At 43.0% G+C, this 20,983-nt stretch overlaps 2 protein-coding genes across 9 annotated transcripts in view; both read left to right on the forward strand.

Annotated features, from left to right (window-relative positions):
- LOC129677045 (ankyrin repeat domain-containing protein 24-like) overlaps positions 1–2,852 on the forward strand; it is an 18,108-nt gene extending 15,256 nt beyond the window's left edge. For 5 of the 7 annotated variants that reach the window (XM_055607611.1, XM_055607610.1, XM_055607613.1 and 2 more), the window contains 4 exons: positions 377–544; positions 1,612–1,743; positions 2,110–2,175; positions 2,429–2,852. In XM_055607611.1, the coding sequence (XP_055463586.1) occupies positions 377–544; positions 1,612–1,743; positions 2,110–2,175; positions 2,429–2,506 (444 nt within the window). In that variant the 3' untranslated portion in view covers positions 2,507–2,852. The remainder of the gene's footprint in view (positions 1–376; positions 545–1,611; positions 1,744–2,109; positions 2,176–2,428) is intronic. The other 2 variants (XM_055607612.1, XM_055607614.1) reach the window with 2 other exon arrangements.
- A 1,305-nt stretch (positions 2,853–4,157) lies between these two features.
- Positions 4,158–18,356, forward strand: LOC129677101 (zinc finger protein 431-like). 2 transcript variants are annotated; one of them, XM_055607713.1, is made up of 4 exons: positions 4,158–4,233; positions 15,604–15,730; positions 15,913–15,973; positions 16,681–18,356. In XM_055607713.1, exons 1-4 carry the CDS (start codon positions 4,231–4,233, stop codon positions 17,888–17,890), a joined length of 1,401 nt encoding a protein of 466 aa, XP_055463688.1. In that variant the 5' UTR covers positions 4,158–4,230; the 3' UTR covers positions 17,891–18,356. The 2 variants fall into 2 exon arrangements, with proteins under 2 accessions (XP_055463688.1, XP_055463689.1); XM_055607714.1 differs by lacking the exon at positions 4,158–4,233 and adding an exon at positions 9,307–9,330.
- The last annotated feature ends 2,627 nt before the right edge of the window (positions 18,357–20,983 follow it).

The raw sequence follows: 20,983 nt of genomic DNA on the forward strand, positions 1-20,983 counted from the left end.
TGTGTGTGTGTGTGTGTGTGTGTGTGTGTGTGTGTGTGTGTGTGTGTTTTCAGGCAGTCTCTCTCAGTTCCCGGGCTGGCCTTGAAATCACTGTAGCCCTGGAACTCCAGATCCTCCTGCCTCAGCTTCCTGATACCTGGATCACAGGCTTGCTCCACCAAGTGAGGATGCCAGAGCACAGAAGAGGCCCAACTTCCTGTCCAGGGACACACAGCAGCCAGTGGGCAGGACCAGAATGTTCCCAGGGTCGGGTGGGAATCCAGAACCTTGAGGCGGAACAGCATCAGCTCAGCACGGAAGGGTGGGAAGAACCCCAGGATCCAAGCCTCTTTGGGGTCTAAATGTCCCGAGAGTCACACGTGGGCTTGGGCCACAGGTGCAGCGTGAGGCATTGTTTATGAAGAGCGAGAGGCACGCGGCCGAGGCCCAGCTGGCCACGGCTGAGCAGCAGCTCCGCGGGCTTCGTACAGAGGCCGAGAGGGCGCGCCAGGCCCAGAGCCGTGCCCAGGAGGCCCTGGACAAGGCCAAGGAGAAGGACAAGAAGGTGGGTTCCCTCCTTGCTCACTGTCAGGGGCCACCAAGCCGAGGTTACACAGAACCAAGGAACCTCCCAGCCAGCAAGGTCTTGTGAATTCGGTGTGTAGCTCACATGGGAAACTGAGTGACAGCGAAGGATGAAAATCTCTTCTCGAGCCGCTCTGGGTGTGGATGCTCCATCTGGTTATCTTAACCATGGCAACATATCCAGCCCTTTCTGCTCTCCCTAATTATCTCCATTTGAAGTAAGAAGCACAGAGAGGTGATGTCAGAGCAGGATTTGAGCCTTAGTTTACCATCTGTACATTAAAAACATTTTTAAATTACTTATATTTATTTATGTTGGAGTGAGGGCGTGCATGCGTGGAGGTCAGAGGACAACTTGTCTGAATCTGTTTTCTCCTCCAACCACGTGGGTCCCAGGGACTGAACTCAGGTGGAGAGGCAGGCTTGGCAGCAAGTGTCGCCAGCCCTGAACCAACTCATGGCCCCTGGTTGTATCATTTTGTGTGTGCGTGTCCATGTGCGGAGGTCATAGGCCAACCTTGGGCTTCCCATAAAATGAGATAAAAATCCCAAGTTGTCTTTATGGGTTCCGGACATGGTGAGACAGCTCCAGACTCTAGTCATTCCCGGGATGTGCCAACACAGACCCTAACTAAGATCAGGGGAGCCAGGGCATTTTTCTATGAAGGACCAAAATAGTGTTTACTGATCTATAGGCCACAGTTTGTGGTTCCTGTTTGCTGCGAGCAGACAGAACAGCATAACAATAAAACTTTATTGATAAATGTCATGTGATTTGGATTCCCTTCATGGGTCACAAAATAGATCTTTCATTCATTGGATTGTTTTTTGTTTTTTGTTTTTTTTTTTTTTTTCCTTTCTCCAAACATTTAAAAATGTGTGAGGAAGGTTTTTCAGCCCTGGGCTGTACAAATTCAAGTTCTAAGTCAGTTCAAGTTCTGGCCCAAGAATCAGTGACCGTGTTCCAAGCTTCCTAGGAAGGGTGCAGAGGTCTCTGGTTTCTGCTTGGCTCAGCGTGGCCGCTCATGGAGTCCTGCCCCTTGCCAGATCACAGATCTGTCCAAAGAAGTCTTTGCACTGAAGGAGGCTCTGAAGGCACAGCAGGCACCCCCGGCCAGCTCCAAGGAGGAGGAGGAGGCTCTTCGAGGCCAGGTGACAGCTTTGCAGCACAGGATGGAGGTACTGGCTCTGTGTAGCAGGGGAGGGGTGATGGGGCAGAGCAGTAAGGGTACTGGTGGGCATGGCTGGCAGGATGCAGGCTGGGCAGGGTGCCTCACACACATCTCCCTGATCCAGCCATCAGCAGCCACTGAACCTGGGGTTTTAACTCAGGCAGAGTGTGTGGGTGTGTCTCACTGTGGCTGGGCCTCCAGTTCTCTCCCCTTCCCTCCCAAATCCCCTTCTTCCCTTCCCTTTTTGTTCCCTTCCCCCCTGTCCACCTTTCATGTGAGGCAGGGTCTCATGTAGCCCAGGCTGACCTCAAACTCACTATATAGACATGGATGACCTTGATTCTCTGACCCCTCCCCTCCCCTGTGTCTACAGGAGGAGGCCCGGGAACATGGTGCCGTGGTGGCTTTATACCGCAATCATCTCCTGTATGCCATTCAGGTGAGTCCCCTGCCTCCTGACTCCACCTAAGGGTGCCCACCTGGCTTTACCATTATTCTGGCACCTCCTGGGCCCAGTTTCTCCCATTCAGAGCCAGCCTTGTGGCTTCTGGGAACATACCTGTGCCGCAGGGACCTTCCTCATGGAGCATTGGCTACCTTGGGTTTGAGTAGAGAGACTCGAAAGGGGCAGGGGAGCACCCAGCAGGTGCACCAAGGTGTGTCTCTGCCTCTGTCCCCTCCCACCTCCCCAGGGACAGATGGACGAGGACGTACAGTGCATTCTCAGCCAGATCCTGCAGATGCAGCGGCTGCAGGCGCAGGGCCGCTGAGGACTCAGCTCAGATGTTCAGTCTCCATCCTTCACCTCGGCAAGCTGAAGCCACAGACATCACCACCTTCTCACGCACCTGAGGAACAACAGGACTCAGCATGCAGTGGGAGACCAGCCTGGGCCTCAGCAATGGTGCCCAGCTCACCCCTCACCCCACAGCACCCTGCACTCTGGCCCTCTGATTCCTGTCACTCCCCAAGCTCACTGAGAGAGAGAGAGAGAAAGAGAGAAGCAGTGTGGGACGCTGGGTGAGGACATGCTTGGAGCAGGGGGACTCAGAACAGTTTGGTCTTCTGGATCCATAACACAATCACGGCAATAAATATGAGTGCTGTGCAGTGTTTAAAGTTGTGCCTCAGGGGTGGAGACCCCACCTAGAACCCCCCGGGGGGGTGAGGGTATAGTCTGGGGTGGAGCCCTGTGAGCACTCTAGATGTGGTGGGATCTGGGACAATGGAGTCGATAATTGAGGCAGACTGCAGTCTCATGCAATAGCCAGCTTTATTCAGAGCCCAGACTGTAGATGCTCTGAGGTTTAAGGAAGGTTGCCGGGGCTACACAAAGGAACCCTGTCTCAAAACAAACAAACAAACAAAAACCCACACAAAAAAAGATTAAAGAAGTAAACATTTTTTTTCCACGTAGGTATAAACATTTGTTTGAATAAGAGTAGCAAGCAATAGTGAGTAATCTGAAGTAAAGTCACTCCTATCCAAGCAAGCTGGGAGGAGCCGGCATACACTGAAGTCCCAAGATTCTTGTTTTCAAGAGTGTTCTCACAGGCACTGAGAATTCTAATGTGACTCAGTTCCTGGACCATGTTCTGACATGCAAAGCCCACTGATGCCAAACTTTCTTTTTTTCTGTCTTTCTTTCTTCCCTCCAAGACAGGGTTTCTCTGTAGCCCTGGCTGTCCTGGAACTTGCTATGTAGACCAGGCTGGCCTCAAATTCAGAAGTCTGCCTGCCTTTTTCCTCCCCAGTGCTGGGATTAAAGGCTGGCACCACCACTGAGTGCCGATGCCAGACTTTTGTTTTTATCTTCTCAATCCAGGTCCTCACTCTGGAACCTTTACTTTGGGGACCATAATTGCTGGTGTTTCCCGTCTCAGAGGAAGCGGTTTAAAGTTTCGATGTCCTGCCTTCTCCCAAATGCTAGCACAATAGGCCAGTGCCGCCACAGAAAGCCGGGAAAGGGTTAATGATGTGCAGCTGGGAGAGGTGGGAGCAAAACTAGGGTCACACGGAGATTGCTGGTGCCTGGTGATTATCACTCAGGTGCCTCAGATCTGGGCTGAATGAGCTGGAAGTCGTTTCAGCTGTGAAGCAAGGGACCCCACAATGCACTCGTTAATGTGTTAGAGGCCCTGTCACAAGAAGGGACAGTGCCTGCTCAGTCAGAAAAAGTGCAGGGATGACTTTGCGGTCCAGCGCAAGTTCCACCGCAATGCCCAACTCCTCAGCTCTGGACAGTTCTGCGCCTGGGGTGGAACCGTAGGGCTGGGAGCCACTGTGCGGTGACGCTTCGCAGCACTCTGTCCCTAGGGGGGGTACTCCTGTCACTCAGACCGCACTAGCCAATCAGGAGCTCGAGGTGGACCCGCCAGTCAAAATGGGGAGGTATTTCCGGTCTCTGGGCTGACGGCTCGGCTAAGGTACTGGGGAAGTCGCGTGAGCCGCTGCCGGGAGCGGAGGCGAGCGGGGCGAGCTCGGAGTCCGCGCCATGGTGAGAGGGGCCGCCGTCCCCACGCGGGGAGGAGCCGCGGGAGCCCGAGTGGATTCGCTCCGGGGGCGGGGACCGGCGGCGAGACGAGGGGTCTGGTGTGATTCTGTTCCTCTGAGGTCCCGGCACCTCCCAGGCGGAAGCGGGACCTCTGAGTGACTTGGTTTCCCTGGCTGCGCCTGCGCACAGCATGGGGCGCAGGAGCTGGTGCTGGGAAGTTGCAGGTCATCCCGCAAGCTCGCCTATGTCGCCAGGGAAGGCAGATTTGCAGCCGGTTAGAGCCCTAGTGTCCCTAGTGTCTTCTGCACGTTATCCTTGGCATGCGGGTGTAGGATCCGTCTGCAGTTAATTCTGTGCAGGTGGAAAGTCTGTTGTAGAGGAGTTTTAATCAAGAAACATGGCTGCTGTGACAAGGGATTACACCCCAAGACCTAGGTCACACACCTTAAATCCCTCCGCTTGAATACAGACACGCCCTGCCCTTGGTGCACCCCTTTAATCCCAAGCAATGAAGGTAAATTAGTTTGTAGAAGGAAGCAGAGGTGATAGCTGAGAGGCTGACAAGTGACTCATCCAAGATTTGAGAAAATGAGCTAGAGATAGACAACTAACGAGAAGAGACAGGAAAAAGAGGACTTAGGAGAGCAAGGCAGAAAGGGAGAATGCAGTTTTGCTGGGACAGTTGTACAGAGACGGGTTACACAGAGAGAGAACAAGCTAGACACAGGAGAATAAGAGAGAATAAGCCAGAGGATGAGAAGGAGCCAGAACAGATTGCTAGGGTTAGTTTGAGACCAAGCAGAGCAATTCAGTCAGAAGATGAGCAAAGCCAGATTGAATCAGTCAGCTTGAAGAGGAGTTTGAGCCAGAACTCTTGAGTTGAAGCACTCAGAATTAAGAGCGAGCTAGAAAGAATGAGCTTATTCAGCAGTAAGCCTCAGAGGCTGAAAAGACTCTAGGTCTAGATTAGATTGTATAAAGGCTAGAAGCTTCAAGGACTAGGCCTAGGTTAGTAGATAGAGGCAGAAAGCCTCCAAGAGGATAATTAAATCAGGCAAATAAAAGTTACTTTTACGCTGTGTTATTAACATATTCACATGTAGATACCAAGGTGTCCCATTTGTTAGTAAGGCCAGACTAACTGGGTTTCCTGGCCTCATGTATCAAAATTGACCCAATATTAATTGTGCTTTTCTCTGTAAGTGTTGTCTCATGTTCTATTGATCTCTATTCTTTCCCAAACTGCACAGTCTTTATTGCAGGTGTATGAACTTTTGAAGTCAAATGGTGTCACTGTGTATGCGCTGTTCATTCAGTCTTGTGTTGGTTATGTTTTCATTCAAGATGACTTTTTGTCATCAGGTTTCTTCTTTTCATAGCATAAATCATTAGACTTGGTTTTTTTAAGACAGTTTTTCTGTGTAGCGCTGCTTGTCCTGGAAATTTCTCTGTAGACCAGGTTGGCCTTGAATTCAAGGAGATACCCCTGCCTCTGCCCTCTGAGTGCTGTGATTAAAGTCGTGTACCACCACTACCCAGCAAACGTTATACTTTTCATTGGAGTTTTCTTGAATCTATGCCTCAAAATATGTAGTGAAGTAATATTGAGGCTTCCTGTCTACAATCAAGGAACTTCTCTCCTTTGATGGAGTGCCATGAAGACACACATGGAACACAGTGGAGCCAGAACTCTTAAGATGTCAAGTAACTTGGGGCGTGAGGCTGGAAAGTAGCAAGTGTAGCAGAGGGTTAGGCTGCTCAGTTATTGTGCTTAAAGCTCGTTGAATAAATCTCTGCCTCGTTATTGGGGAGCTAGCTGAGACAGAAAAAGCTGACTATGCATGCTGCTTGTTCACAGAATGTGGACTTTGGGGGTTTGCATTAGGAAAGCATTTGAACACTTTAAATGAGGCTTAATGGTCTAGACTAGAAGAGCATGGAAGATGGTGGTGCTGAGAACACTGTAGATTAGGATGGCCTGGCTCAGGAGTTTTCAGAGGAGAATATAAGTGGCCTAAAGACCATTCTTGTGTTATTTTGTGAACAATGTGGCTGCTTTTGGCCCTTGTTCAAAAAAAAAAAAAATCTGCATGATGCTAAAGTGAATGGTTTGGATTAGTGGTGTCAGCGAGGGTGATTTAAATACAGCCTAGCACTGACAGTGGCTGTTAGTGGTTATTGTTATGCAGACTTATAATGAAAGGAGCAAGGGAAAAAACTACAAAATGTACACCTTGAAGAGAAAAGGAGCACAAGGATGTATAATGCAGCTAAGTCCAGGGCACAGGGAAATTAAAAATTTAAAGATTTTTAATTTTTAATTTAAAAAATTAAAATTTTTTAATTTTTTTAATTCCAGCCTGGGGCTGGAGAGATGGCTCAGAGGTTAAGAATACTGTCTGTTCCTCCAAAAGTCCTGAGTTCAATTTTCAGCAACCACATGGTGGCTCACAGCATCTGTAAAGAGATCTGTGCCGTCTTCTGGCGTACAGGCAGAACTCTGTATAAATAAATAAACAAACAAATAAATAGACAAAACCTAGCCTAGTGGATGTGCCTGTAATCTCTGGGAGGCAGTGGCAGGCAGATCTCTTTGAGTTTAAGGCCAACTTGGTCTACAAAGGACAGCCAAGGCTACACAGAGAAACATCTCTTGTGGGGGGTGGGGGAGGTGTACCGGAGGGGATCCATAAGAAAAAAAATTAAAAGAAAAGTGTGGTGCTAAATGGAATAAAGGGAATGGTGATCTCAGGTCAAGACCTTACCCAGCTACACTTTCAATTTGTAAAAAGGAGTTAAAAAAAAAAAGCTTAAGTAGTGAAAGAGAAAGCTGATATGAAAATAGTTAAAGAACAGGAAGAAGTTCTAGCTTCAGCAAGTAGCAGAACTTGGGAGCTTTAGCCAAGTTGTTCTAGTTTTAGAATCAAGGATACAAGAGGTTATGGGATCTTAACAACTGTGAAGAGCCTCTGAGGACAGGTCTCTATCAAGGGGTGTGCCTGCATGGAGGCTTAGAGAGTCCCTTACATGAAGCTGGACAAGTGAATCTTGGGTACACCAAGAGGTTGGAGATGTCAGAGCCCTGGGATACCAGCCAAGGAAACCTGCCAACAGAGGTGGACCCAGCACAAGACAGAACAGTAAGTTGTAGTCGTCAACTTGGAGGTGAAGAGCACATTGACATCAGGCATGGAGGTTCAGAGATTAGAGTTTGTCAAGTTTGTCCAGCTGGTTTTTGGTCTTAGTTTGGTCCAGTATTTGGTCACTGTGCTTCCTTCCCTCTCTTTTGGAGTGGTGATGTATATCCTGAGCCACTGTGTGTTGGAAATACGGGATTGCTTTTTGCTTTTGACTTCACAAAGATTACAGTTGAGAGGTTGCCTGAATCTCTGGAGAGACTTTGAACTTTGGGATTTTAAACATTGTTGACACAGATAGACTGAGAGGTTTTGAGGTTAGATTGGCTGTGTTTTGCATTATGATATGGTTGCCAGCTGTGGGACCAGGGACTAGAATGTAGTGGATTGTGTAAGATGGCTCCCATCCTATGTTTGAAATCTTAGTCATGTGGGAGTGGCCCTGCTTGAGAGGGATTAGGAGGTGTGGTCTTGTAGAGGAAAGTGAGTCACTGGGGTGCAGTTTGAGGTTTCAAGGGCCCAAGCCAGGCCCAGTGGCTTTCTGTCCTCCTGCTGCACGCAGGTCCAGATGTGGAAGTCTCAGCTACTGTGTGTGCCTACATGTCGCCATGCTCTTCACTGTGATAACAATAGAAAAAAGCTCTGAGACTGCAAACATGCCCCAATCAAAGGCTTTCCTTTGTAAGAGCTGCCGTGGTCATGGTGCCTCTTCATAGCAATGAAACCCCGACTAAGTGTCTTAGTTAAGGTTTCCATTGTTGTGAAGAGACACCATGACCACGGCAGCTCTTATAAAGAAAACATTTACTTGAGGCTGGCTTACAGTTTCAGAAATTTAGTCCTTTATAATGCAGGAAGCATGGCAGTGTCCAGCAGATGTGATGCTGGAGAAGAATCTGAGAGTTCTATGTCTTGATCAGCAGGGACCAGAAGAGGGGACTGTTTCACTGGCCAAACTTGAATATGTCAGGGACCTCAGAATCAGCCTCCACAGTGACACAGTTTTTCCAACAAGGCCACACCTACTCCAACAAGGCCACACCTCCTAATCATGCCACTCCCTATGAGTGAAGCATTCAAACACATGAATCTATTGGGGCCTACCTAATCAAACCATCACACTAAGCCAGATGTGACTACTTGGCTCTTAAAAGAGATAAAAATAACTTGAGAACACTTAGGTATATTGTTTTAAAACAGAATAAGTTTTTTTTTTTTTTTTTTTTTTTTCTGGAAGAGGCAATTCCATTAATAAGAGACTTCATGACCTGCTCCATGTAAAATGTTAGCTGCTGATTCCTGTATGCTGACAGAGAAGCAACAGCCAAAGGCCTGTGTTCCCATCCTCTCACCAGACTGAAGTGAGCCAAGCAGGTGTGCACTTACCCATATTGAGAAAATTAGCCAATTGGAAATATTATTTGCCCAAGGTAACATCTCAAGTTGCACCAAATATACCAAATTTGGTTTGCCTTCCTTTGTAAGGTATGGATGAATGCAGGCTGGGAGAGTACACAGAAGATCACTCACCTGCCACATCAGAAGATGTATAATGGAGTCCCCTGCAGCTCGCTGACTTAAACAGCCTGTAATGCAGCTATTGCCTAGCCTGTTTCCCTCTACAGTGGACACAGTAAACTATTCCTCCTATTCTCGTTCCAACACAGAACCCATGCTCCAAGCAGAAATCCTTTTCCTGTCACTGACATTGACAGCTCATTCTATGACTGAAATAGGTATTTTTAGAACTGTGTGGTAGTACAGTTCTTTAATCCAAGACTTGAAGAGGTTGACTTAGAAGGGCAGCAGGGCCTGTGTGCCTACACAGTGGGATGAAGGCAACATGAGTCAACATGAGACCTTTTCTTCATAAAAATATTTTTCTGAAAGCCTGCAGGTGAAGCTGGTCTGGAATGAATGTGCCTTCAGAATGTGAAATCACACCACACATTTAGAAAGTTCAGTAAGTTCAAAGCTTTTTATAATAACAAGCTCTGGCTAGCAGATTTTGCTAACTTAATGTAATTATACACTGGAGATTTAGGCATTCCACATGCTGTCAACCTGGGAAATGCTGCTGACTGCCTGTGGTGGTCTGAATAAGAGTGGTGCCCACAGGCTCAAAGATTTCAGTGCTTGGTCACTAGAGAGTAGTGCTACTTGATGGGCTGAAGGACCCTTGTTGCAATTTGTGTAGCCTTGTTGGAGAAAGTGTGTTACTGGGGGTGGGCTTTGGAGTTTAAAATGCTCAAGTGAGGTACATGCTTTGTACATCTAAAACTGCCTGTGCAGTGTTGGAAATGCATTAAGCAAAAAGGAAAAAGAGATAAGGGAATGAATGTTCTAATGGAGCCTAGACTTTTATTGGGAAGTTTTTTTTTAAATTAATTTATTTATTATGTATACACTGTTCTGTCTGTATGTGTGCCTGTAAGCCAGAAGAGGGCACCAGATGTCATCATAGGTGGTTGTGAGTCACTATGTGGTTGCTGGGAATTGAACTCATGACCTCTGGAAGAGGAGCCAGTGCTCTTAACCTCTGAGCCATCTCTCCAGTCCCTGTACTGAATGCAGAGGGACCTTTGTAAGAATCGGAGTCCATTTTCTACTTGCAAAGTCAGCGTAGAGAAAGGGAGGTAGCAGGAATGAAGTTGAATGTTTTCCAGTTTTGTCTGCATTTGGGATTATCAGATTAGTTAGATAATCAATTTTAGGTGGTTGATAAAAGTACTGATAAATACTGCTTTTTAGCCAGGCCATGGTGAAGCATGCCTTTAATCCCACCACTTGGGAGGCTTAGGCAGTTGGATCTCTGTGAGTTAGAAGCCAGACTAATCTACAGAGCAAGCTCCAGGACAGCCAGAGAAACCCTGTCTCAAAAAGCCAAACCAAACCAGACAAAAAAACCAAATCAAACCAGAAGAAAACAAGACAAAACAAAAACAAAAACAAACAAACAAAAAACAACAACAAAAACAAAACTTTTTGCGGTCCACAGACCAGAGCAAACAAGAATATGAATAAAGAAGTGAATTTCCTTTTAGAAACAGAATTACTCAATTTCCACTAGTTCTACCAGAGCAGAATAGCTGATGTGGTTCTGCCTAACTGACCTCTTATTTTTCTTGCTGAACACATAAAGCCCAAGAAAGAAAGTATGAGTTATCCTTTGTGTGCTACAGTATAAATGGTTAATCTCTTGAGCACATGGGGCCAGAAAACCTGTTTCAGTGTATTAAAAAATATTTTTGAGATCATAATTACTTCAGTTAGCCTTTCCTCTCTTTGCCCTCTAGATGTTCCTCCTTGCTTTCAAATTTGTGGCCCCCTTTGCTTGAATTGTTGTTCCTCTTTGAATTTGACCTAAGGTTGGCTGCAGGACTTTTCAGGTCTGAGTAAATGGTTGGATACTCTGGACCTTGAGGGTGAAATGGACTGTGCACACTAGAGACCCTACACCGGAGGAGAAACAAAGTTCTGAGCAAGTTCAGCTGCAACGCAAATTCCCAGTAGAGTGTTTCTCAGTGCTAACGGAATAGAAGGCAGAGATGGGAAGAAGCTGGTGTTGTATGATTCATTTGATCTCTGATCACAGTAGAGGGGAGTTGCCACTCTAGTGAGGTCTATTAGCTTGGTGGTCCTTGCCAAAGAGGGTCTTTGGGCAGACCTTGCAATGGGAGCATCAGTGAGCAGCAGCATGGCGATTCTTACCAGGGTTTTTCTCCATTGGCAACATGTGAGTGTACTGTGTCTACTGTGCTGTTATGTATCCTAGTATCTGAGCCACAGGAATACATGATGTTGAGTAGATGGATCAGGAAGATTACACCTCATGTGCTGTAGCCTATGTGGCAGGAGGCAGGTGTTAAGGTGTTTTGTGTGTTGGCGTGTTAGAAGTAAGTTCAGGGTGACCAAGAAACAGACCACCACCTCAATCATAGTGTCTGGACAAGTCAAACTCTTGATCAAGAGGCTGTGTTTCTGCCCTAAACAGGCTGCACTTGGATTTTATTAAAAGGAAGGTGGTGGCTGTATCTTTTGTTCTTTGGCTGGTGTTTGACCTCAACCTTATTTATTTGGGTATTCTGGAAAGAATTGCTACATAGGAAGTGAAGGAGGAGGGGGAAGAGGCACTTCAAGTCATTAAATTTCTACCATAGAGAAGTGGATCTTTGAGTAAACAAATGTTTTACTGGGTAGGAAAGATCAAAAGGATTTGAAATTTCTTGTTTCTAAAACAAGCTTGATAGTATTTGATGGAAAAGACTCATTTGAATTTAAAAAAAAAACATTTAAATTTTTTTACAAATCCCTCCTCTGTTTTCAAAACACTTTTTTTTTTTCAAGGTCATTAATGTTTTGGCACTCTGTCTTATGTTGGAATAAGAAAGTGTAATAGAGAGGGAGTACTTGTTTAGCATTAGTTGATTATGTAATCCTGTGTATATCATTATTACATCTATTTCATTAGTATGGTTTGAGCTGAGTCTCCCAGTTAATACAATGGTTTCTTGTCAGAGACATTGACTTATCTTCATTGGAATATTAGGCCTGCACCCAGGCTGTTGCAGGATATTTGATCACACCATGACCCTGGATATTGTGTTGGTTACTGGAAAAACCTGTTTCTAGTTGTGGTGTGGCTCAGGCCTAGCACACACCTTTAATTTCAAGCCCTTTCTGCTTGAATATTAAAAACAGGATTTCAAGAGGTTTAGCAAGCAACCAGGAGTAAACATAGGAAAAAAACTGGAGAGTAAAAGGAAGTCAGGTTCATGGATAGAGAGATGGACAGGAAGTTGGAGGGAGGGACATTCAGTTTGAGGGCTTTTGAGATAGCATTGTGAAGGAAGCTTTCTTCTTTTGGAATGTTGTCTGAGTATGAAGGTTAGGTGGGTGCATTCTCTGAGCTAGCAGGCTTTCATACCAGCATCTGGCTCTCAAGTCTTTACTGGTAAAATTGAACAATTGAAGTGTTAAAAACAACACCAGACTGTTTCTTTCTCTCTTTTTTTTTATTAATTCAATTTATATCTCAGTCATAGGCCCCTCCCTCCTCTCCTCTCAGTACAACCCTCTGTCCCAAATCACCTCTCCCCTATAATAGGGGAGCCCCCCTACCCAGACACTCCAGCTCATCTATTCACTTGAGGACTAAGTTTGTCTTCCTCCCTGTGGCCTTGTGGGAAAGTCCCATCAGAGCTAAATGATCAAAAAGCAGGCAACATAGTCTGTGTCAGAGATAACTCCCACTCACCAGACCGTTTCTTAATCAGGGGCTTTCTCTTATTCTCTCTGTTTTTTGAGGCAGTATTTCTCTGTGTATCCTTGGATTTCTTAAAAGCCACTCTGTTGGCCAGGCTTCCTTCAAACTCACAGAGACCCACCTGCCTCTACTCCCAAGTATGGGATTAAAAGTATGTGGCACCATTGCCCAGCAAAATCAGTAAAGTTTTAATGGCTGTTAGTTAGGTTTTTGGCTCCCTTGGGGGATAGATAAACTAATATTCTCTTTAAATATCTTTTTTACCTTCTTCTTCAAATTTATAATCCATTAATCTAAGTAGAATTGAGAATTAAAGAAATAGACTAAATTCCCCATTTAGAGATGGTTTTATGAGTAGGTGAGGCTGTCTGGGTTAGAAAAGGTAGAGACAACAACTTTGTTGCCTGCATCAGTGTCCCCAAAGGCCTGGGACACCAGGAAGCACCTACACATACTGTGGCAGGGTGCGGCAGGAAGTGAGTTAGTAGGTGGTGGAGAAATGAAAGCTGAAGAGAAGCCGAGCTGTGTTTGTATGTTACGAAGTGAGGCAGAGCTGGAGATATGAAGGTAGTTCTGTTGTTTTTCCTTGGGAAACGGTTACTTCTACTGTCCAGTAGAGCCAGTAACAGACAGGAGTGCCAGTGGGCCTGTGTGTTCTTCCTTCGGGAAAACCCATCATTGTGTGAGTCACTGTGACTCCTGGAGTAGCATCTAGGCCAGGAAAAGAGGCAGTATGTGCAGTCACATACTCTCACAACTGACTTGACATGTTCTGTGTTTGCTTCTCATCTTTGGCCTTTCTGCTAATCTCTCTAGTTTTGGTGGAGGTTCAACCATGCAAGTGGACCGTTCTATGTTGAGGTACAGTTTTGCTGTGTTGTGTTTTAACTTTAGCCAGAGATTTCTTTCTTTTTGAGATCTTTGGGTTGGACAAACATTTGAAGACATCTGGTGTTAGGATCTAAATTTCCAAAACCAATCAAGCAGGGAACAAGAGTCCACACGAAGCAAGATCTTTATTTGAATTAGGCAGCAAAAATGGACAGGTTAGGTACAGTGGTTAAGCATAGACCTGAGAGCTGACTATGTCCCCAAACGTTCAGCTTACTAACTAAGCAGAAAAATCACAAACCCCACAAGCATCTGTGCAAAGATAGTTACAAGTTTGCATCAGTCAAAATCATTTGTTATTTTCTGGTTAGGAACAATCATTATGTTTGGGGGAACAAAAGAATAAGGAGGAAGTTGGCCAGCCAAGTGGAAAGTTTCCAGCTCCCTTTGAATTTTGGAACTTGAACCAAATTTTACCTTATGATCAAAATTGAATCTGAAAATAAAATGGCAGTATTTAGGATAAATATCATTTGATTGATCCCTTATCTTTGTACCTTATTCAAATCTTTGATTATCTGTTTCAAAGTAGAGGGGATTGTATTGAGTCCTTAGGATCCTGAGTTTAACTGTGCTTTCAGTATTTGTACCCTCACCATACTTCTTTGTATGTTCTCTGGTGGTTCAAACTGAGCAGCCCATTTCCTTTTCATGTAGCCACACCATCACCACCATTACAGATTCCATCCCTAAAACACATAAGATAGGTGGCTGTAGGTATGGCTCAGAGGTTAAGAGCACTGGCTGTTTTTCCAAAAGTCCTGGGTTCAATTCCCAGCAACTACATGGGTGACTCACAAACATCTGCAATGAGATCTGGTGCCTTCTTCTGGGGTGTAGGTATACATGCAGGTAGAACACTGTATACATAATAAATAAATAAGTAAGCCTTAAAAAAAGATAACAGATAGTAATTGCTTATTCTTACTAAGCTTCTTTCTAGCCTTGGGTTTTTATTTTTGTATTTTTGGCTGATGGAATTGGGTTTTTGTACATTTCAAGTATTTACTCTATTGCTGAGCTTTACTCACATTTGGTTTTCAAATTTTGGCAGAAGGTATTTTTTTTTTCCACTAGGATGGCATGCATGACATTAATACTGAGTGTTTAGAATCATTGGATTACAGGTGTTCACATTCTCTCCACTTTTGTCTGTATTTTTTATTTTAATAAATGTGCATGAGTCTTTTGTATGCACACACACACACACACAAACACATAAAAATATACATGGATGTGCGCCACTCATGTGCCTGCTGTTCACTGAAGTCTGAGGAAAGCATTAGATGCCCTTGACCTGGAGTTATGAACGGTTTGGCGCCTCCATGGGAGTATTGAGGATTGATCCAGGTCCTCTGCAAAAGCAGCACATGGCCTTAACTGTTACTCATCTTCCCTGTACTTTTTGGTTTTGATTTTGGATCAACATTTATTTGCTAGTATTTTTTTAGAGCTCTTTGATGTGTCAGTCACTATCTTATTAAAATGCATTCCTTTGTAGGAATATCATATTCCATTTAGAGTTTAAAGTGGGACACTGGAGTTTTCTGATAGTCTAGTATTGAGCTGAATGTTTAACTCTTTGGAGGAATTTTGAGTGAGTCCCTGAGTGCTTTCCAGCCTTTTGTTTGTTTTTGTCTTTGAGAGAGGGTCTCACTATGTTACTCTGACTGTCATGGAAATAGACTAGGCTGGCGTAAAAATCAAAGATTCACCTGTCTCTCCTAAGGTCTGGGATTAAAGGTTTGCATCACCATATCCATCTTGTCCATTCTTTTTTGAAGTTAAGGATTTTGATACAATTTTGCTACTATATACTCAATAGTGTCAATCTGTATTATCTGTTAGTTGTCATTTTTCTTGCAGTGGCATATGGAATTTAATGGGCCCAGAAATGAGAGGTGTGCTCTTCCTTTTCTGTTTCCTTCTAAAATGACTTGGTGACTGCATTTGAAATCTGCAATACGGAATAAATGTGTGGAGTGCCCAGAATTATGTAAATATATTCTCAATGAAGTGTACATTTACAAGGCAGTAAGTCTCACCATTTCTATTATGTATGTGTGTTGGCTACTTTAGGATACAGTGACCTATGAGGATGTGCATGTGAACTTCACTCATGAAGAGTGGGCTTTGTTGGATTCTTTCCAGAAGAGTCTTTACAGAGATGTGATGCTGGAGACCTACTGGAACCTCACTGCTATAGGTGAGAATGTTAGTTTTCTTTCATTTTATAAGCAAGGCTACCAGCATTTCTTGGTTTCTGGTGCACTTCTGTGATTTCAGTTGCTAAAATGGAAAAATGTGGTGAATAGTCAGACATGGTTCTCAGGTTTACCAAACATACTAACTTAAAATTTGCATGAATTTTCTGGTATTGTATTTTAGGCCACAAATTGGAAGACTACAAGATTGAAGAACATTGTCAAAGTTCTAGAAGACATGGAAGGTAAATTTCATATGCTTGCTGATACAAATGCATCGCTGAAGAAATTTTAATGTGTCCTGAAGTTTTAAAGAAGAGCAACAGTAAGCTGGGTGTGGTGGCACATGCCTTTGATCCCAGCACTCAGGGAGGCAAGGGCAGGCAGATCTCTGTGAATTCGAGGCTAGCCTGCTCTATTAAAAAAGTGGGTTCAGGACAGCCAAGGCTACACAGAGAAAGAGAGAAAGAAAGAAACAAAAAGAGCAACAGTGTAAATAAGTGCAGCACAGTTTCATCTTATTTTAATAATTGATGATTATTAAATTCTCACAAGACTATGTACTTCAATTTCATGTAGCTGACCAGTATTTGCAAGGCATTCCTCTATGAAAAAATATCTTAACATATGACACTGTTTTAGTCATAGCCCCAAGAGACCCATGGTGTAGAACCGTCAGTCCATTTAGTTTCATACCATTCAGTTAGCGTAAAATGCATACACCTTGATTAGGTGATCAGTGTATGTCAAGACCTTTTTTTTCGCAAGTAGTTCATAATAAAGCTAGCATTACTCATGTAGTAAACTTCTCAAAGTTTAGTGAGAGGAACAGTTTATGGGAGGGAAGAAAGTTGTTGTAGAGCAACCATAATCCCTATAGCTTGTGTTTATGGGGAACAAAAAAATTAACTTATGTGAATGAAGTGTGAAAATCTTTTGTTTGTTATTTCAGTCACTCTGGATACAAGCCATATGAGCATAAGGAATATGGAAAGAAGCAAAATACCTTTACACAGAACAGTTTTCTTCAAATATATGAAAGAGTCCATACTGAAGAGAAACCCTATGCTTGTAATCAATGCAGTAAAGCCTTTACAAATTTCCTTAGTCTTCGAAAACATGAAAAATATCATAATATAGAAAAACCCTATGAATGTAATCACTGTGGTAAAGCCTTTCCAAGTCAGAGTTCTCTTCAAATACATACAAGAACTCATACAGGAGAAAAACCGTATCACTGCAATGAATGTGGTAAAGCATTTGCACGTCACAGTAATCTTGATATACACAAAAGAACTCATACGGGAGAGAAACCCTATGAATGTAATCAATGTGGCAAAGCCTTTGCAACTCGCAGTCATCTTCAAATACATGAAATAATTCATACAGGAGAGAAACCCTATGAATGTAGTCAGTGTGGTAAAGCCTTTGCATATCGTAGTAATCTGGAAGCACATGAGAAAACACATACTGGAGAGAAACTTTATGAGTGTACTCAGTGTGGTAATGCCTATGCAAATCGCAGTAGTCTTCGAAATCATGAAAAACATCATACTGGAGAAAAGCTCTATGTATGTAATCAGTGTGGTAAAGCCTTTGCACGTCGCAGTAGTCTTGAAATACATGAAAGAACTCACACTGGAGAGAAACCTTATGGATGTAATCAATGTGGTAAAGCCTTTACACGTCGAAGTCTTCTTCAAATCCATGAAAGAACTCACACTGGAGAGAAACCCTATGAATGTAATCAGTGTGGTAAAGCCTTTGCGAGTCGTACTAGTCTTCAAAGTCATGAAAAACATCATACTGGAGAGAAGCCCTATGGATGTAATCAGTGTGGTAAAGCCTTTGAATTAAAGTGTAATCTTCAAATACATCAAAGAGTTCATACTGGAGAGAAACCCTATGCATGTAATCAATGTGGTAAAGCCTTTGCAAGCCGTCGTTATCTTCAAAATCATGAAAAACATCATACTCTTGAGAAACTGTATGAGTGTAGTCAGTGTGGTAAAGCCTTTGCAATTCGCCGATATCTTCAAAAACACAAAATAACTCATACTGGAGAGAAACCGTATAAATGTACTCACTGTGGTAAAGCTTTTGCATATCGCAGTAATCTTTATAGACATGAAAGAAGTCATACTGGAGAGAAACCGTATTAATGTACTCACTGTGGAAAAGCCTTTGTATATTACACTAGTCTTCATAACCACAAAAAATGTCATACTGGAGAAAGAGTCTGTGAATGTAACTGAGGCAGTAAAGTTTTGGCACATCAGTGTAATCTTCAAGCACATCAAAGAACTTATACTGGAGAAAACCCCTCTGAATATAATCAATGTGATGGTGCCTCTGCATGTTACAGTTTATTCAAAGGCAGGAAAGAATTCCTACTGGACAGAAACACCATAAATCTTAATACTTTGCTCATGTAAGAGCCATTAAAACCATTTCTTCATTAAATTATTGTCTTGTTTTCAAATTGTATACAAATTATCTAAGAATAGAGGGACAAGAATAATTTGAGTAGTAAAACCTGTTTGCAAATGAAAATGTTATTTATACTGTCATCCATTTTTATAGGTTATGCTCTGTTAGTTCTAAAGAATAAACTTGTTCTGAATACTTTTTCAGAAACACTAATGAATGGCCGAGAATTGTCTCAGTGGATAAAGGTGGTTGCTGCCAAGCAGATAACCTGCATTATTTCTCTTGGATACCCTCATTACTCAGCCAAAATTTTCTCTGATTGCTACACTTTGGGCTTTGACAACACACAAAAACAAATATTTTTACAACTTGGATAAGGCACAGTGAGTCTGTTCACCCATTGAAAGCACTTGCTGCAAAACTTGACTACCTGGGTTTGATCTCTAGAAGTCACCTAGAGGAAATAAGGACTAGACATCAGTTGTCATCTGACTGGTGCACGCACACTGTGGATCGGGTATATACACACAGGTAAAAGTTACTGATGAAATTAGGAAAGCAAAAAAAAGTAACAAAATACTAAGGTCATAAATGATTTATCAGTCGTAGTTAATGTATTTTAATAAATGTTTCTGTTTACCAAAAGAATGATAGTTCCTGTTTAAATCTTATATTATCCTTTTATTCTCTGATTTAAAGATAGGCCATTTTAAAAACAGCTGGGTGTAATGGTGCATGTCTGTAATCCCAGCACTTAAGAGATAGAGTTAGCTTGAGTTCTGGGTTTGAGGCCTGCTTGGGCCACATAGTTCCAGGATGGCATAGCTATGTAGAAAGACCATGTTCAAAATAACCGAACAACCAACAAAAGTTAAAAAACCACCACCAATAGAATATCCCAAATCATACAACCATATTTCCCATCATTGATTTCTTCTGGGGTTAGAATTTTGTAATTTTGGTTTCTTTGAGAAGCAGAAATATAGGAATATGTTTTTGTTTTATTTAATGCCAGGTGTGGGGATAGGGGACTGCTTCACAGCAGCTGATTATTTGCCTCGTGCTCTAGCAGAGGTGTGATTTTGCCAGAGGCAGATAGTTTCTTGTTGATGTAATGTTCTTGTGGAATGTATACAATTTACCCTTGTTCATTCGAATGATGATTTCTCTACCCCACTATCTAGTTTCAATCTGGACATTGCATTGTGATGTTTATTCTAAGCATCACCTTGCTCAAGTTTATGTAAACATGCCACCATTTGTTCTCTGTGAATTAAACAGCCAGTGCTGCTTAATGGAGAGAATAGGGTGGGACATCCTGGTCCAGAGGGGAGGAGAGCAGAGTTTGGCAGGAGAGGACTTGGAGTCATGAGCAGAGATGAATTGGACCTAATATGTACTAAAAGCAAGTATAATGTGTAAAATCTGAATGGCAGGAAACTGTGGGCTTTAGGTAATTAAATAATTCCTAGTCTCTGGTGATTTGGGTATACATCTGGTTTAGGAATAACCACTGTTTAACTAAAAGATAATAGTAAATATTAATATCCAACAACAAATGGCATACCAATGTGTGGCAGAATTTATAGTAATCTAGCAAGAACTTGCATAGAAAGTAAAACTATAGAGCAGTTTTTTAGTTCTGTTCCTTAAAAGCAAAACAAAGGTAGTTCCTAAACTAGGAGCTCACAGATTCTTGGTTATACAGACCCCCTGCAGAGCAGCAAGGTCTCCAGCAGGCTGCAGAAAAACAAAAATTGATACATACAAACCCCAAAGAGCCAGTTTCTTTAGGTAGAGGAAAAAAGTGACTCTTTAACAGGGAAGCTTCTCAAAGCCAGACTCTGTTAGCCAAGGCAGAGAGTGAAATCCCTTCGAGAAGGGGTTCTTGCCAGTCTTAGGAGCAAACATTTGTGGACTTTAACTTCCCAGAGTGAAGAAAGGATCAGGATCCAGTGAAGGAGGCAGAAAAAAATATCTCTCCTTGGAAGCAGGAGCCAGAGACAGAGAAGCTTCAAGCATCTGAACTGGTAAGGTCTAGAAGAGAAGCTGGGCCTAAGAAAGTAAAATCCTTAGGAAAAGGTTTTGAGATTAAAAAAGAATTTTCTGAAATTGAAATGGAGGAAGACACAATGACACGGTGCTTCTGGGTACCATTTGAGTTTGTTTCTCTTTGTATACAAATATATTTTTTTTTTTTCACTGATTTCAGTTTTGTATATTCCCTTTGGGAAAGATCAGGATAAGACAGACTTGGAGAAAGAAGAGACTGAGAAAATAGATGCTAAATTAAAGGTCATATAACAGAGGTTGGGGGAATCTTTGAATCAAGAGTCTTCAGAGAAATCCAATATGAAATTTACAATAACACCAAACGTAGTTGCAGATAAGAAAAGTCCACAGTGCCTTGAAGATATTGCAAAACTGGCAGCCTATTGGGATGTTAGAAAGTCTTCAGCTATAGGCCAACTTGGTCAGATTGGATATTGTGTGTGTATTGTTATGGTTCAATTACTAGATGGTCTATATGCTAACGTAGAAATGCAGATCCTGTTTAGTGTTGCCTTGGAACAAGGTCATACAGTGACTGGTGTGCTCCATTTTACAGTTTGGAGAACTAAAATACATTAACCATACCATAGGTTCATATTCAGAATTCCAGTGGGCTTTTGCCTTAAATTCTGGAGAGTAAGATCCTAAGGTTATATATTTGTTAGAGATGGTGAATTATTTGGAGATGTCCTTGCAAAATTAGGGCTGATGGTGCTTCACCATGTATAGCCATTGGAATTCAATATTTTAGACATTATGACATGAAACCTGTT

The sequence above is a fragment of the Psammomys obesus genome, unplaced genomic scaffold (genome assembly GCF_907164565.1).
Source record: "Psammomys obesus unplaced genomic scaffold, mPsaObe1.curated_primary_1811, whole genome shotgun sequence".
NCBI lineage: Eukaryota > Metazoa > Chordata > Mammalia > Rodentia > Muridae > Psammomys > Psammomys obesus.